The sequence below is a fragment of the Fundulus heteroclitus genome, chromosome 6 (assembly GCF_011125445.2).
Source record: "Fundulus heteroclitus isolate FHET01 chromosome 6, MU-UCD_Fhet_4.1, whole genome shotgun sequence".
NCBI classification, from domain to species: Eukaryota; Metazoa; Chordata; class Actinopteri; order Cyprinodontiformes; family Fundulidae; genus Fundulus; species Fundulus heteroclitus.
Genome location: NC_046366.1, coordinates 27,633,356 through 27,651,004, shown reverse-complemented (window position 1 = coordinate 27,651,004; position 17,649 = coordinate 27,633,356). Strand labels below are relative to the sequence as shown.

Here is a 17,649-nt window from a genome sequence, read left to right as displayed (position 1 = left end):
GTTTTTGGTCCTATTTAGACTGCCATGAGAGTAAAATAAAAGAATAAAAATACAGGGCTAGTAAATGACAGATTCTTAGGTCCAAATCAGCCCCGAGCCAAACATTGGTCAGCCCAGACCTAAACCTTTTCCTTTTAGCTCTTTGTCAACTTTAGTGCTGTTGTCCCGCTGGAATGCAAACCTCTGACCCCAGTCTCAGGTCTTCTGCAGCCTTTAACACATTTTCTTCCAGGATTGTGCTGCATTGAGCTCCATCCATCTCCAGGTCAACTCTGATCAACTTCCCTGCAAATGCTGGAAAAACTCTCCCACAGCATGATGCTGCCACCACTATGCTTCATTGTGTGATGTCCAGAAAAGTATTATAGCTCATCCCTGCTTTAAGCTCTCTGACCAGGGCGGTGTGTTTCATGCTCTTCATGATGCTCTTTGTTCAATAATGATCTCTAATAAACCTTCTGAGGCCTTCAGAAAACAGCTGATTTTAAACTGAGATTAAATTACATCCTTGAGACAAGTAGCCGTTATGAGCTTCCTCCACAGGATGTCTCCTGTGCGTCTCCCTTTAGAGGTTTTCCTGGAACATCCCACTGGGAGGAGAGCCCGGGCGAGACCAAAAACATGCTGGAGGGACTAGAATATTCCTTCTGCTCTGGGGACAGGGGTGTCTGGGTGTGTCTCCTGGACCTGTTGCCCCCGCGACCCGATCTCGGATAAACGGAAGGCAATGGATTAATTTACATAAAAGGCAGACTTTATTGATTATGTGGCATCTCAGGGCAAAAAAGTTGGACTTGAATTTATCAAGGGGGGTCGGAGTAAAGAGGGCTGAAGAGACACGCATTCTGCACTTGTCCGATTTTTGGGAGAACATGTATAGTTTTCAAGTTATGCACTATGTTGCGAATGAAATCCGGACGTAAAACATTCAGATTAGTAGTTGTAATGTGACAAAACGCGTCGAAATTCAAGGGGGTATGAATGTTTTTAAAAGGCCAAAAAAGGCGTCATCATACCGCACGGTAACCTCCAAAAATCAAATCTCCCATACATCAAAGTGCACCGAGCGCCGCCCCTGTGTGTGTGTGTGGAAGCGGCGGGACAGAAGCTACGTGCGCCTCTCTGAGCGTGTGCCAGGATTTCCCAGGGTGCATCTGCAACTGTGCCGAGCAGATGGCCCACTGTGATATGGCAGAGTGATTTTATAGGGCCCCACTGCGGAGCCACCATCTCTGGCTGCCGCCCGCCATTGGACAAGGATCATATAACAGACGGTTCGGGGGGCCAGAGCCCCGCAGAGGACGCTGCTGCAGCTAAGCAGGTGTGGAGAAGGTGTGGGGCGGGGTGGGGTTGGGCTCAGCTACTGTAGAAGGAAGAGCTTAATGAGCTACCTAGAGATGGGGCCATGCATCATTATCAGCTCCGATACATTTAAGCCCCCACCAAAAAAATGCACATCAGCAAAATCAAGAGGTGCACAACTTTAAGGGCTTTTTTTTTTTTTTTTTTTTTTAGCTCAGAAGCGTTTAAAATTCTTAGAACAAAATCCCTGGGTAGTCTAATCAAAATGCTGCACGTTAAGACTTTCATTTGCTCTTGATTATAACCAAATTACAGGGAACAAAGTGTGAGGTTAAGTGGAACAAATTAGAACAAAGCCATTGTTGTAAGTAATCCCACTGGTTCTCGTTGAACACCATATATGTCACATTTTAGAGCTAGAAAACCAAAAAGATTTCAACATCTTAGTCATAAATAAATCACATTCAGCCGTTGCTTTTCCGTATGGGTGGACGAGTAATTTAAAAACACACTTTGCCGACATAAAAAAAGAATGTCATGCAATCTAAACATGAAGGCATGACCATATATGGATCCTGGCATCTTTATCCACGACATGTAAAGTCCTATCGCTGTCTACTTTGACTGGAAATTGAGATTGAATTGCTTTCTTGACAAACAGACCCTTCTTATAGAAATATGTTAAATGAATGTGTATCGACACAGATAAAAGACTTAGTGAGCATTTAGGCTACAAAAACCTTCTATCCAGGAAATGTGGGTGAACTCCATGGAAGCAAGAGGCCAGATTTCTGCTGACTCACCAATTATTGTCCCTACACTGAGATCACTGTATGTCCCTGGATCATCAAACAACAGGGGGAGGACAAATCCAAAGCTGGGTTAGTCTTAAGGATGAGCATGTAATGCCAACAGACAACAGATAGCTTAAACAGGGAGTGAACAGCCAGACCATTAGGGAGACAATGGAGCTGTTTCTGATCATAAAGTTTATCAGGTAAGACAAAGCTTACCTCTTTTTTTCTCTTCTCTATGTACAAAATGTCTATGGATATACTCAGACCTCTTTGTTAAATAATGAAATAAAACCCTGTTCCTATGATGTTCCTCCTGCACACTTAACCACCATAATAAGCAAGCATAATAAGCGAGCCAAATGAAAGAGTACCTTTGACTGCAGCTGCCATCTGAGTATTTTTTACCTTTCCTTCCAACTACCACATGTGCAGCATTACAGTGAAGTGACTTTTAGGTGCAAAAGACATGTCGCGAGAAAACTAACACTGTTTGAGGGGTGTAAGAAATATGTTGAGTTACATTTTTATATCAACATAGTGTAACTGTAGCGCCGATAAGCCCTCGTGAGTTAACCTTGGTCTGATTTTGAAGGAAAAAAGAATATCAGACTTGCACGGCCACTGAATGTCTGGAGAAATGGGCAGTGGTGATGGCCGTGCTCTGATATCAGAGCTGGACAGCTGACCAGAACCAGAGGAGAAATCACAGCAATCTGAATGCTACTGTGTTGAATTACAGGCTGGATTTGACACGGAGTACTTTTAAACCCCTCGCTGGGGTGCTGGTTTGTTAAGTCTGTGTGCTACAGCACTCAGACGGCATCTAAACTCACCTCCTCCTGCCTAAACTGCCTTGAAATCTTTACTTTATGAGCTCAGACTGGAGCTGGAGACTTTTCTCTGCTTTTCTCTTGTGTGTCTTTTGCGTCATGTGCTGATGCCTCAGTTGGTTTTTCAGATGTAACAAAAACTCCTCTGCAACATCCGGCTATCTTGTGCTAGGCTTTCGTTTGAAGTTCTTTCTCTCTTTATTTATTATTTTATTACATATTTATCAATTTCGAAAAATCATAAATATAACTATTGTGAACAACAAGGCCAAAGACAGTTGGAAAGAAAATAGTATAAACATGATGATATGCCTTTAAAAAAACAAAACACACTGCTACGGTTCCTCTGAACACTATAAAACATCCTTTTGACTCAATAACTGTCCCCTTTTTTGTCCAACGAGGACCACATTAGGAGATGTTTCTGTTCCGAAGGGCTCTGCAAGAGCTGGCGGCTTCAGCAGACTCTAATCTTCTGTTATAGAGCCACTCAGATGAAACAGTAGTCAATCGCCTGGATGCCTCTCTCGTAATGAAGGCCATCAATCAGTTTCTTTTCACTTCTCACTGATCAGATAGATGGAGAAAGAGCTGGCGGCTCATGAGTCCCACGCCTCACTAAGTCAGGATACACTCATACACATACACAGAAACATCTGGGCACTGGCGTTCAAAGACATTAAAAAACATAAAGGATGTCTCGGCTCGCCTCGGGGATACAATCGGGCTGTCAGTCGACCGTGAGTGAGATAATCTGGTTTGAGATCTGGGGTTTGACTGATTGTAATTAATACCCACCCTGCCCACTTCCACCAGGTTGGTCACCATGACTATAGCCGCCGTGTTCTCCTGCCACACCATCCGCCAGAAGTCGAAGACGGTCTCCTGCATGGGTCCTTCAAAAGAGAAGAGACAAGAATAGAGAAGGATTTCAGTTTTATTCCCTAAATGTACCTCAAAGTTTGAATTCTCAAACAACAGATGCATCTTTGTTTTAATCCAACAAAAGCACAGCAGCTAAAAAAAGCTCACGGTTTCTAAAAAAAATATGCCCGTTCTATAAATCCATACTTTTCTGGACTTAAATTTCAACTTTTCTTTCCAGATTTCTTCATAAAACCTTGGAGATTTGAGAACAAGACTTTTACCTTACAATTCATGAATCATAAAACAAGTTAATGGAGATTCGGCTGTGTGGTAAATAACTATTTTTCATCTTTTTTGGCATGTGGACTGACGTAGACTTATCAGAAATAAAACATGCCATCACCTCCACACCTAATTAAAAACATTGATGACAGCTCATGGCAGGAAGGCCAGAGAACAGATTAAAAATCTCAGGTTGGTTATGTTTGGAGTCATGAATAAAGTCAATTCTCTCCAGAAAAAGGATCAAGTCAAACTCCACACTTTTGAGACTTCGGCATAATATAAAGAAGTCAGCATTGACTCTATTTTGCACAGAACCTATAGTGCATAAGCAATATTTCAACCAATAAATGTAAATATTAGACTAAAGCCTAAGTATGTGTGTCTGTGTGTGTTGCAAAGCTCAGAGTAATTACCACCACATCTCATCTGTTCAGCACTGATCTTTCACCCCGCACCAGACCCAAATGTGTCTCCAGAACATCAAAATAAATGAGCAGAGAGCCATTCCATGCCTCCAATATTTAAAACTTTGCAGAGCAAGAACTGTGGGTTGGAATTAATTATTAATCTGGTTGGTTTTAATCAAGCGCCACGTGAAAAAGAATTACTTCTGACAAATTAATTAGTGAATGCAAATCTCCACAACTGTGCCTTCTCCTGCGATGGGCCAAATTACCTGGAGACACAGCGAATTATGCAGCCACATGCTGAGCAAAGACGCGGCATAACAACGCGCGCACAAAGTGTTTGTGTTGTTCTTAGCGGTTAGGAAGTAAGAACATTTAATAACAGGGAGGCACTTAAGCCCTGTTAAAAATCAGGTCACCAAATTTCAAAGCAATTCTTTGTTTTTGCTTAGTATTCATGTGCCGAAAGAAATGTTAAGCCACCCAGGAGACGGCTAGCCAAAAAGGATTCTGGTAATTATGCTTCCTGAGCGCTAGTCTTCGAACAGACTGTAAAAACAAAACTGACCACGAAAAGTGCTGTAGAGGCTATTTCAAAAACAATTTTGGTTAATAGATTATTAAAGCACACCATGGCAAACCGAGAGTGAGCCTACATCCACCAATCACAATGAAGGCAAAGACTGTTATCAGGGTGTAACAATAATGAAAGTAATCATCTTTACTTGTGATTGCATCATATATTCCAATGAAAATTGTTCTCTGTGTTTCATCCATCCCTTAGGGAGCAGTGAGCTGCCTCCATCCGGCACCTGGGGGAGCTTTTGTGTCCTGCTCAAGGACCCAGGATGACAGTCTGGGATTCGACCCAGGGATCTTGCAGCCTTCCCAGGACTCAAGCACCCTGCTTTCTAACCATTAGGCCACGACTCCCCCTAGAAGTGGGGTTTTAAATTGTTTCATCCAAAACATTTTTTTTAATCACAAGTTCTTATAATTAGCTGCCAGAAAAAGTGTCAGAGCGACCAGAATTTCTTCCAGCTGTATACAGCATAGTGTAATGTGCCGCTGCCCCTCCCCCACCTGTTGCTTCACATTGCTGATGAGCTGGCTAAAGAAGATAACTATACTTTTCCCTTGATTACAAAAAAACTAATTTGGTAGCCTGGAGAGGTTACTGGTCTCATAAAACATGAGCAGTGGTAGTTCTGAATGTAAAGAAGCCCCTTCCACCACGCTGATATGGGGGTTGCTATGACGTCATAAAAAGTACCCACAAGCCATCTTGGAAGACAAACAATGTGGGGTATTCTTCAAAATAAAGCATACTCCTTCTCTGTGTCACAAAGAGTTAAAGCTCGTAGAGTAAACAAGTCAAGTTGGTAATCCGGATCAGAAACACTTTTTGTTATACTGGGTGAAATGGTCCATCCATCCTGACAGCAGTAAATACATAAAAAAAAAAATCTGATGTCTGTGAAAGAATGCAGGTCTGTAAAAACTCTAACCAATCCCTGCCGTCCGGTCCGAATGGAAAGAACCAATCAGATACCTTCATGTCTCGTCGTGGTCTCACCTCCCTCTGTCCCTCAACCTTAACTATTGGTCGATCTACACGTCAATCATTCTGAAGCACTCACTTAACGCCACTGTGCGTGCTCGTTCCTTGCTGGTTTCCGCTTGCTGGCTGCTCATGCGCACTTCTAGTGTTTATGTATCTGGTTAGCTTTAGTGTTAGCCGTTCATTGTCGCTCCACTGCTCTCACCGTATACTTTGACAATGAGTTACAAGAAGTAAACCGCGTATATGTTTATGAGAAGAAGAGGAAAGCATCAGTAGAAAGAAATAAGAATAGAGTGGATTTGGGAGAATTTTTCGCGCAATCCCTCCGAAGAGCGGAAAAGTAGGTAAGACGGCCCTGAACATGCGCAGTTATTCAAAAAGGGATTTGGGGAAACTTCTGGAAAAATCGTCAACTCTAACTATAAGTACTTCTGTTTGAGCCCGGAGTTTGGCCAGACTCAATTAAAAGTATCATAGACATCTATTGTAGTTCTTTTTCACCTCTTTTCTTCATTTTATGATTTTTATTTTTACATACCTTTCTCAGTTGAACTTTCAGCCATCAGCAAACTGACTTTGGCTCTTTGTTCCCTTCATTGCTGGGTCATATTGCAGTGTTGTGTCTCGGGTATGTATTTTGTATCCAAATGTTGGGCCAGCTTGGATTTATAAAAAAAAAAAACACAGTAATCCAATTTAAATGAAAAAAAAAATGCTCTAAATATTCTGCTATTTGAAGCCGAGAAAGGCATTTTTTTGAACAAGAATATTTCCATGTCATGGTTCCGTTTGTAATATATCAAACAAAAGAAAAAAAGTCAGACTTTTGTCATCCAGATTGGATATCGAGACAGTCAGAGCTAATCGACTCACCAACTTCCATGTGTCTTCTCTCAGTCCTTCTGCTTTGCATGTGGTGGCATGCCTTAAATTAAACTGTAAGACCTCAGCCTCCTCTCCAGCAAGTCTCGTTCTACCCAATAGCTACCCAACCTGATTGAACCGCCCACTCTGCTACCTCCCACACTTGTCCCTGAGGGAGGATATACACACTGTTAAAAAGTTTGAGAGAGGGAGACTGAGAAGCAGGACAGCTGGTGTGTAGGACTTCAGTAACACAATAACACTTGGCATTATATGGTAAATAGACCGATGGGAAGCTCCTGCCAAGCTTACACCCGGCCAATTTATGTTTCTATAAGGATGCGAAGACGGAGAGTTGATACGGGTATGTTGCTGGGCAGAAGTGCACTTGATGGCACTCGTGAGGAAATGCGGAGGGCTCTAGAGGGGTAGGTAAACACAAACAATGGAAACTCGATTCCAATATTTAGTTTGCTTTCAAGCAGAAGCTTTTAACTAAACTTCAGAAAAGGGAAAAAAAAACATACAAGTAAATTTTAGGGCAAATTATTGTCTGAGAGACACATTAATTGTAATCAAGAAATAAAAGGGTAAACTTAAGGAGCACACAAGCGAATCCATGGTAGAAGTAAACTTCTCAGATATTTTCCAAGATGCTTCCTCAGCTATCAAAACGTTGCTTTTATTCTGTTATTAAATGAAAAAGGCTAGCAGTTTGCTCCTCGATCTCTGAAATTATTTATAATTGCATTGCTTTAGACGATAAACTGTATCCATCAGGAATTTGAAGCACATCTGGGTCATCAGAGTTTGCCTTTAGTCAGGAGCTATCTACTTTTATTTATTTTACCTGTTTTTTTCTAATGAAGCTTCTCAGTGTTTTTTTTTTTTGTGGCTTTGTTTTTTGGGCTTAATATATATTTTCTAACAGAGCGTTTATTTAAAAATAATTATAAGCTAAAACATGACATGAATAAGGAAATTGTCAAAGACAGACTTAACACGATAACTCAATGGTTTCCTGTGATTAAGATAGCTAGAAAATTAACAACATCCAGAGATAGTGAGGAGTTTTATGGATACAGAAAGGTGGGTATGGGGATAAAGTTAATACTGTTGTCAGGACAACGGAAAGATGATGAGAAGGAGTGGCTGTAGAAATATGCTGAAATTTAGAGAGAAGCAGTTATATTCCCATTGTTTAACTTTTCCTGTTATCTTTCTAAAAACCATTGACCTGTATGATCTCAACACTTTTGTTGAGAGCTTTCAATCCCAGTTGTATTTAGGTTTCACATTTTTGTTCTTTCCTAGTCATGTCATCTGTTTCCCTCCCTTAATGATCCCAGGGGGAAATATGTTCTGTTTTTTGTCAAGTGGAGCCAGCCAATCCTATTAGCGGATGCAAATTAGCCATGTGCGCGCCAAACAGAAGAAAGACGTAACGTTGACAACAATTAATGCTAAAAATGTTTAAATTTTAGTATTAGGAACTGATCTTATCTGTTGTGCCTATGCACTTTATCTGTTTCACTGTTGGTGAATGAGGAACGTCCTCTCGAGTCCTTGTATGTCTGGTGAATGTGAAGAATTGACATTAAAGCTAACTTTGACTTTGACATTGTAATGTTATAGGCCTACTGCATATTGAGAAAATTTACATCGGTATTGCGCAACAATCGGGAGATAGGGACCCCCCCCAAATATTGACAGGTATTTTGCACACTGGGAAAGTTCCATGGATAGATGGATCTTCCGAGAAATATTTACTTTTACTTATTTTTGAAAACATAGAGTCGGTTTTCTTGTGTCTTTTACAAACAAAAGAACTTTTACTGTGCATATCGTCACAAACGGCTCCTGTTGATAACCTGCACTAAAAGGAAAGCTCGTCCTCTCTCGGAGTCTAATCCGCAGGTAACTTGAGAGAAGCTGATTTTAAGAGTTCACTCGGCGAGGATGAGAGCAGCGTTCGGAGCACAACGTGTGCGGATTCTAGCTGGAGAAGTTTGGAGGAGACACTTCACAGAGGCAGAACGGCAGCAGGAGCTTCACCTCCAGCTGTCAGAGAAGCTAACGCTGCCGCAGCCGAAGCTTTGCTCTGGGACCGCAGGCCCAGCTCCTCCTCAGAAGCTCAGAGTGTGACAGCTGCACAAATCCCCCAGCCAGGTACGTCGCAAAACTCCTGATCGACTCGCGCACGTACACACTCGCAGGCAAACACTCGGGCGATGTTCCTCCGCGTCTAAATTAATATTACATGCTGCAGACTTTAGCATAACGTACACTCACTTATCATTGATTTGCTCTCTCCCCCCCTCTATCGCCTCTCCACACCGCCCCCGCTGGGCTTTGAGATGTTAACCTGTAAATAATAAAACTTCAGCACTCCTGGTGACATTTGGGAAAGGGAGGGGGGGGGGGGGGGAGTGTAGACGACTGAAGGGGGGAAAAAAAAAACACGATGAAATTGAACCCTTTTCTGGCGCTGTGCATATTTTTTTTTACCTCATCACCAGGAGGACGCTGGGACTTATCAGAGCCGTTTGTATCTCTGTGTCGGTGTAATTCACCGCCTCCGCCGGGGAGAAGCTCATGTCTGATCGCTGCTTAAGCATAAAAATGGACAGAGGCAAAGTGGCAAACCGGGAGGAGCTGTTCTGCACACTTAAGCTGGTAAGTAGGTGAGCTGCAGTCAGAGAGTTACAGGAACTGGTGTTGCTGCGGCAAAAAAAAAAAAAAAAAAAAAGTGAGGATGACCTACATAATGAGGAGCAGAGCTTGGGTGATGAGGCTTTTATGGACTGACAGCTGTTCTACCTGCCGCCGTCACCTTGACAGAGCAAAGGGACTCGTCAATAAACCCCAAACTAATGAGTGTCATTGTAGTTTATAGCGCCAGAGAAAGGAGACAACGTTATCACACCTGTCTGCCGTTTTTTTTTTTTTAAGCACATCCGAACCTCCTCCGCCAGCAATTTATGACAGGGATTTTTTAGCTTATCCAGCACTACTGGAAGCCTCATGCTTTTCTGAGCCAGCGCTGGGTCCCGGCGGAGTGGAAGTGTCACTCACTGGAGAAACTTTGGCGAAGAGAGGGGGGACGGAGGAGACTACTTCCTCATTTTTCCGCGAGAGTCTGCCAGCGCCTAGGTGCTCCTTTTCAGGTGCTACCGTATGCAGTTTGTCTGAGCGAGAGAGAGAGACGGGCCTGTGTCTGGCTTTGCTATCATCTCCGGCTGCTCTTTGCCTCAGTGTCAGCAGACTGAGCCTTCCTTCCTGTCAGTCTGCCGAAGCTGATGATGAATTATGAAAAAGGACCTGCTCTCCTGGAGAATACAGATGTTTCCGTGTGTGCTCAGTGCTCGCGCGCTAACAAGCTTTCATGTCCCTTGAACTCGGTATTCTATTTGCCAGACTATCACAAAGAAGACTATAATTGTGAAGTGGAAGGAAAAGGATGGATGCTTTTAAAAAAAAAAAAAATTGTTTCAAATAAAAATGTGAAAAGTGAAATCTTTCTGCTATGGTAGCCTTGGTTTAGGAGTTCCTGCTGCCTCTTTGTGACACATAATCTGGGTAGAACTGTTTTATTTTGCATGGTGTCCAAAAAAATATCGCGCGATTGGTCGGAAATACGAAGTGGGCGTGGTTACGACACAAACGCTGCAGTGCAATTGACCTCTTGATAAGTGTAAAAAGTCTTTGCCAGAAAGAATAGTGTCCTTGTTCTTTCTCTTGTAGCGTATGTACAGAATTCAACTTTGGAGGAGCTGCAGAGATTCCACAGCTCAGGCGGGAAATACAAATGGTTGAAAGGTCAACTATAAGTGATGCACTGTAAAAAAACAATCCAGTCACAAAGCAAGCCAAAAAGAGTCGCATTTGCTGTAAAACATTTCAGGAATACAGCAGATATGACAAAATTCAACAGGGTAGCTCCAAGGTGTATGAATAATTTTGCAAGGCAATGTAGGCGGTCCAAGTGCAACATTTTATCATGATTGTGATATAAATTAAGGAGAAAAAACGGCCTAATTGACTTTAAGGGAAACACGTTAGCCTTCTTGAGGTTTTCTTCCTTCTGTTTGGAAAATGGCTTTGCCTGTTCATACCCATGTGCATATTTAAAAATGAAGCAATGGAGCGCTCGTAATGGCTACAGGACACTTAAAGAAGTCAATAAACAGACAGGAAAATTCTCCCAGAGCCGAGCGCGCTTGTTAAAGGTAAGGCCCGCAGCAGAGAGCCGACACTTGACAGAGGGCTTTGTTTTGAGTGTTCGACTCGGCGGTCAATGGAAGGCGTAGCAGGGGCTGTGCATGCAGACGCACACACACACACACACACACACACACACACAGAGGCGGCGCGGCCGGGCTGCCTTATTGGTATGCCGTCTCTTTCTGAAGCAACAGCAAACAGAGAGTTGTTTTAATTGAGATGCTGAGGAAGAGAGGCAATGCACTAATAAACAGGTAATTATGCAACTCCCAGCTCCGCTAAAGCAGAATGTGAATCCATTAAGGCCTTTCTGCAAAAACCAAAAAAAAAAAAAAAATAAATCCCATTTCTCTTTTTTTCCCCCCCTCTTTGTTGATTTTAAAAAAAAAATCTTTTTATTGAAAATCCCTGCGCATGAAGCAGCACTGTCGAGTAGGAGCGAGCTTCTCAACTCAAAATTCAAAACAATTAACCATCAATCAGATTTAACCTCTCAGGTCACTGTAAGAGCTCTTTTCTCCACAAATCTGCCGGCCAGATTAACACAGCGACAAAATGTGCCTGTACATGTCAGCTAATCCATTTATTTATTCATTTAGCGTGCTCCCAGACCGGCTGATTAATCGCTCCCACACCACCGATGGAGGCGAGGAGGAAAAGAGACGGCGGGGGGAAGGAAGCGTGCCGAGCGGCGCCAGATTCGCACAGACACACGCCTGACTGAGCATCAAAGAGCCGTTCGGAACAGCGCATGTAAACAACGACGGGGATGTTCAGGGAGATGTTTGCGAGCACCTGCACGAACCAAAGCCAACAGAAAGCCTGAAAAATTTCTCACCGCCCACACGTTCCAGTTCAAAAAGGAAGTTTGACTTTTTTCAGAAAATTTGGCTCTCACCCTGAGTGGCGATGTAGTGATTCGGCCGGTGGTAGCCCTGTAAAAAAAAAAAGAGGAAAGAACAGTATAAGCAGAGAACATATAAAGTCACTTCGCATTGCTCCTGCTTGTAAACACGCCGGCTATTATGAGGTTATTTGTGTCAGAAGACATATTGTCTTTGATATTTATTGAGTGGCGCTTTAGTGGAGGTTGACCCTCCTGTGCTAACTCAGAGGACTTCCCAAACGCCGCGTGTGAAAGGCAAAGCAAGCAATCCTCAGAATCACTGTTTTTACTTTAATGCACTCCATTTCTGCAAGCGGAGAAACTGCACTCATTGCTTATATTTGGCCTCCAAGGAGCCGGGCTTGATCGTTTATCGCGGTCCTGAGCCCCAGTTCTCCGGGTTTTTGAATGTTTCTCTTTGGACTTTGGCTGGTTTTCCGCCACCTAGATAACACAGTTAATGTACATTTGTCAAAGTAAAGTGCTTGCATGGACATTTTAAAGAAAATACCAGGATGAGGGTAAGGTATCCTCATATCGCATTAAAGTTTAATTCCGTGTGGACTTACAGTGCTGCAGAAGAAATCAAGTTGTGAAAGGAAACTTGATTTCAGCTCCCCATTAAGGTCTTTTAATGTAACAATAATAGGGTTGCCATAATACCAAAATGTCAAATATGGTTTTCTAAGAAAAATACACGCATTTTCAAACACTACGGAAACCTTTATTGGAGGCACAGGATTCTGTCTGACAAATATAACCAAGCACATTATTACAGCATTTCAATTGTTGTAATTAAACAAAACCAATAAGAAGCAGGCAACTCAGAAACCATGTAGCAAAAACAGTGGAGAGGAAACGCTGAGTAGACGTTATCGTATCATTCATTAGAGAATGTACCTTGTGCAGTTAATTGAAAAAAAAAACAGATTAATTTTTACAGCGTAAACAAGGACCTGGTCCATAAAAAAAGTCTTTGTTTACACTGTAGAGAAGGTTCTGGTGTGTTTTCAGCATCTGTGCTGTTTCAGCTTCTGTTTTTGGTAAATTTCATCACATTTCCTTTGGTTATCAACTACAGCCGGCAGGGTAGGTCCCCACTGGCTCTGATGAGAGTCTGCTCACGCTGTCTGGCTTGGTAGGGGTCAACCACTTGCTTGTGTCTACTTTTAATTATTAGCAACACTAGCTGCTAAAACAGAAACAAATATTTACTGGGGTGGGAGGGTGATGGGGGGGGGTGCTAGTGACTGTCCACTGTCACTACATGTTCATCCTGGAAGAGTTTCCTTGAATAGAAAACTTTTTTACCACTCTGTTTGGATGATTTGATTGACTAGACTCCAAGTGCTTTGAGATGACAGGTGTTATGAATTGGCACTATATACATTCATATGGCACTCTATGGAGTCAATAAAACAGATCTCGACCTCAGAGTGATGTAAAAGCACAAAGGTGCTATCATGCATCCATCCGTTGTCTATACCTGCTTATCCCTGCAAGGGGTCGTGCCTATCTCCTTTGGGGTTGTTTTGATATTTAGACAATCCAGGTTACGAGTTGTACTTGAATACACCACAAAAAGAGCGCCTTTGGGGAAATCCTCTGTGGACAGCAGATTTTTGTACAGTACCAGTGATGATTGAATTCAGCTCGACGATGTTTCAGGTGAGTAAATCAGTTAAGTGCAAATAGATTTGGGTCGGTCCACCTTACCTTTTTCCCTATATCTTTTTATCTTTAACACTTTATGTTCGTATTCTAACACTGACACTTTGAAATCTTAGAGAAATGTGTCTCTATCATCTTTCATTTACTCATCTTTCAAAATCTGACTGAGGCTCTTGAATCTGGGAATAAATAGCGATGTTAAGTGTTAAGGACCTCCCCCCCCAGCCTCCAGAACTATCAACACCATGTTGATCTGTTTAATGACTCACTTACAGAACTTGTCTTATGATCGTTTCTCAATTGACATCAGTTTGGTTTCAAGTAACTTGTTGCAAAGACTCAATTTCCTTTGGTGTTTCAGTGCCAAGATGGTTCCCAAAGCCAATCATTAAATAAAAGTTGACATCTCAGGTCTCAAGTCACATCTTTGATGGACAATTTTTCTGTTTGTTAAGGATTTTTGCTTTAGATCACGTTTTATCCTCTTTTTGTCTGTAATTGCATGATATGCCGCCATATTTGGGTACAAAGACTGGACATAAAATGAGGGTAAAACTTCAAAGAAAAAAATAAATAAATGATCTTCAGATAGTGTGAACTAACATTGCTCGAAAGGTCTGGCTCATTGGAAAGGCAGTAGCTACCCAGGAATCAGGTGGGTCTCTCCGTGTAACTGCATCTCTTTCATTCACCAACGCACGTTGCAAAACTAAAATGCCTCTTGAAAGACGATCCAAAAAGTATTCTCCAGCACACTCTACATGCAGCACACCTCTGGACTAAGCATCCGAAGTGTAGATAATCCCCAAGATACAACTAACAGCGCTGATCTTCACAATAAAGCCCCCAGTCTCAGGGATTACTTTAATCCCTTCAAGTTTTATTTGTCCAATTCATTGTCTTCTCCTCAGAGATATGTGGCAGGAAACAAAACATTAGGTCTTAAAGGCTCTTCCTCGCCCCAGCCTCCTCTCATTTGTGCCCCTCACCACCACCACCACCACCACCTCTCTCCCAGCCACCCCTGCTGCTTTGCTTATCTCTCTCATATTCAATTTAACGTTGACTGTGATTAACGCTCCTCCAACGAAAGGCAGAAAGACACAAAGGATTTTTTCCTCATTCCGCCTCTCATCCACAAGGCTCCTTCAGCTATTCAACTCTCCTCCATTTTTAATGACTTTCTTATCTCTGGACAACGGAGGAGATTTGTTTGGGCTTTCATGTGTGTTCGCTTGAGTAAAGCAGAGGCCCAGTACGCTGTCGGATTAGACAGGGAGAGAAAGAAAGAGAGAGAGAGAGAGAGAGGAATGGCCCCGACATTGGCTCAGGTGAGAGGAGCTTCCTGCGGACACGGCCAAGCCGCTTTTGCAAACTTATTAGCAAAACACGAGTACTTCTTTAGATCAACACATGCACGTAAACAGAAAAAAATATATCATTTTTGAAAATGCCAATAGAAAACCGTGGTGTTTCCAGGTATGTGTAAATTATTGATACAGATTTAAACATCTGGCCTCTTGGTCTTTCAGTGCAATCTCATGATAATTTGTAAGCATAGAGACTCAAGTGGCCAAAAACCTGCTGCACAAAGTCTTCTTTGCCTGTGGCCATGAACTCATATTTTGCAAACAGAATATTATTACACAAACCATTTTCACTAATCCTGAGTGCCAATCCTATCACCGACACTATGCTGCTTATTTATTCTGCCAGTAACATCTGGGAGGAAACAGAGAGCATGTTTTTTTTTTTCTTTTTTTTGGTTTTATGTTGCCTCGGTAGAAGCATGATGTTCTTTAGGGGTTTGGAAAATATACACAACCATTTTATGAAACAGAAAGGGGAATAATTATGCTATCCGGAGGCTTTTATCCTATTCACAGGTCTGTGCTGCAGCTATTGTAGATCCATAAATGTCTGAAAGAGTTAGAATAAATACAATTGTCGTCTTGTCAATCGATTTTCTTTCTTTTTTCTTTTTAGGGATTCAGTTAAACTTGTTTGTGCTTGATTCCCTCTCAGGTTTCTTCTTCCTTTTGCAGTTGCCTCCAGTTGTGAAGGCGGGTTGACTTTATCCCAGATTCTCCAAACCGTACGACAAATCATCAACAGGGGATGAAACTGAATCTGATTTTGCTGCTGATTCCAGAGAGAGAGCCTGATTGTGTTAGCGGTAGAAACCAGCAGGTGGTTTATATGATACTGTCTTGACTGAAGATGATTCCCATTTAGCCCTCACCCCTCTTTCTAAGTCTAAAAAGATGGGTACTTTGCATTGTTCTTACCCTAAATACTTTTTTCAGGCGGCAAACTTGGAACCAACAGGGTGAAAACATTGCCGACACACTCAAATACAAATAATTTGTCAGTTTACATGTTTGCAAGGAGAAAAATATCCCTATTAAACATGCAAAATGGAAAGAATTACTTATTTTGCAATTTAAAATTGTCTAGCATTACAAAGGTGTAGCTCGATATATACCATTTTATGTCTTTCCTATCCTTTTCAATTCTTCTCAACAAACAAAAAAAAGGGGAAAAACGATGTTATGTTTCTCAGCTTGAAATACATGATGGTCTCTTGTCCCTCTTTCATAAGCATAAAAAATAATGTATGTTGATGAGGCATGGGCCTTAATGGTTTAAAAATAAATGTTTTCTGATTTAGTTGATTATAAAGAGATATTAGAGAAATCTGGAGGACAGAGTGAAGTCCTGTTGCCCCCTCTGCCATTCAGTCCTCGTGAAGAAGCCTACTACACTCTGTCCTTCCATTCATCAAAGACAAGTTCTGCTTTCAGGAAATAGTTTTGATCGCAGAAGACCTGGCCACTGATGGTGTGTAAACTAAAGAAGCTTAAATCACAACTATTTTTAAGCAAAGGACTGCAAGGCGGTTATCCCAGCAGACAGCCTGACAAATTGACCCGCTAATATCAAGTTGTTTTACTTGTGTTGGTCAATAAAAGAGCAGGACGGCACACTTTCAGACAACCACTGCAGCTGAAAACCACAGAGCATCACAGAAACCTTGGTGTTGCTATGAAATTAAAGGGAAATGTTAATGTCCACATAAAGTGAATGAATGACTGAATCCGGCTACTACGACCCAGCAAATAATGCCACCATAAAGGATTTCCTGTCAAGTCAGGAGACAGAAAAACTGGTTTCTATGTCCATTAGGCTAGATTATTATCGCGGAGTCTTTGCCAGCCTTTGCACAGATCAAGAACGCGGCTGTAGCTCATCCAAAACGCTGCTGCCAGAGTCCTGACCAACAACAGAAACGTATATCATGTAGCACAAGCCACACACCAAGCTCCCAGTTTGCTAAATACTGGATTAACAAATCTCCTACTCCGTCTCTAAAAAGCTGAATGGTCTTGAGCCGATGCACGGTTTAGATCGAGTCGCTGATCAGGAATAAACCCTCAGGTCAGAGACTTGTTCACATTGTGTTTCCAGGACCAGAACTAAACCAGATGAGGCAGCATTTAGTTTCTATGCTCCTCGGCTCTGGAATAAACTCAGAAAATCTGAGGTGTGCAGAAACAGTTTAAGTCGGTTAGCTGAAAGCCTTCTCGTTGAACCATGTTTTAGCTTTTTACAGATTTGGAATTAATACATTTAAACTATCAGTCTTTTACTGTTATTATTGTACTTTCCTCTGCCCCATGTTTCCTATAAAGCAGTTTAAATTACCGTTGGCTATACGCCTAAACATGCTTTATGATAAACTTGTCAAAATAGCCATACGCCCAAACACACAACAAACACACAAAAGTGGGCTAGCTAGTCATTTCCAAACCTCTGGCCAGATAGAGGATTGATCCAGAATTACAATCAGGATTAAATAGTTGTAGATTTTAAAAAAATATTGCATCTGTGTTCTTGCTTAATAGTTTGGTGACTATGACGCTCTGCAGCTCATCCCTGCGCTGCATGGCGT

At 42.0% G+C, this 17,649-nt stretch overlaps 1 protein-coding gene across 13 annotated transcripts in view; it reads right to left on the bottom strand.

The window, feature by feature from the left end:
• LOC105932254 (protein tyrosine phosphatase receptor type M) overlaps positions 1 to 17,649 on the bottom strand; it is a 263,775-nt gene that overhangs the window by 26,362 nt on the left and 219,764 nt on the right. For all 13 annotated transcript variants that reach the window (XM_036138466.1, XM_036138464.1, XM_012871320.3 and 10 more), the window contains 2 exons: positions 12,039 to 12,075; positions 3,728 to 3,825 (listed from right to left, as the gene is read on the bottom strand). In XM_036138466.1, coding sequence (XP_035994359.1) covers positions 3,728 to 3,825; positions 12,039 to 12,075 — 135 coding nt within the window. The remainder of the gene's footprint in view (positions 1 to 3,727; positions 3,826 to 12,038; positions 12,076 to 17,649) is intronic.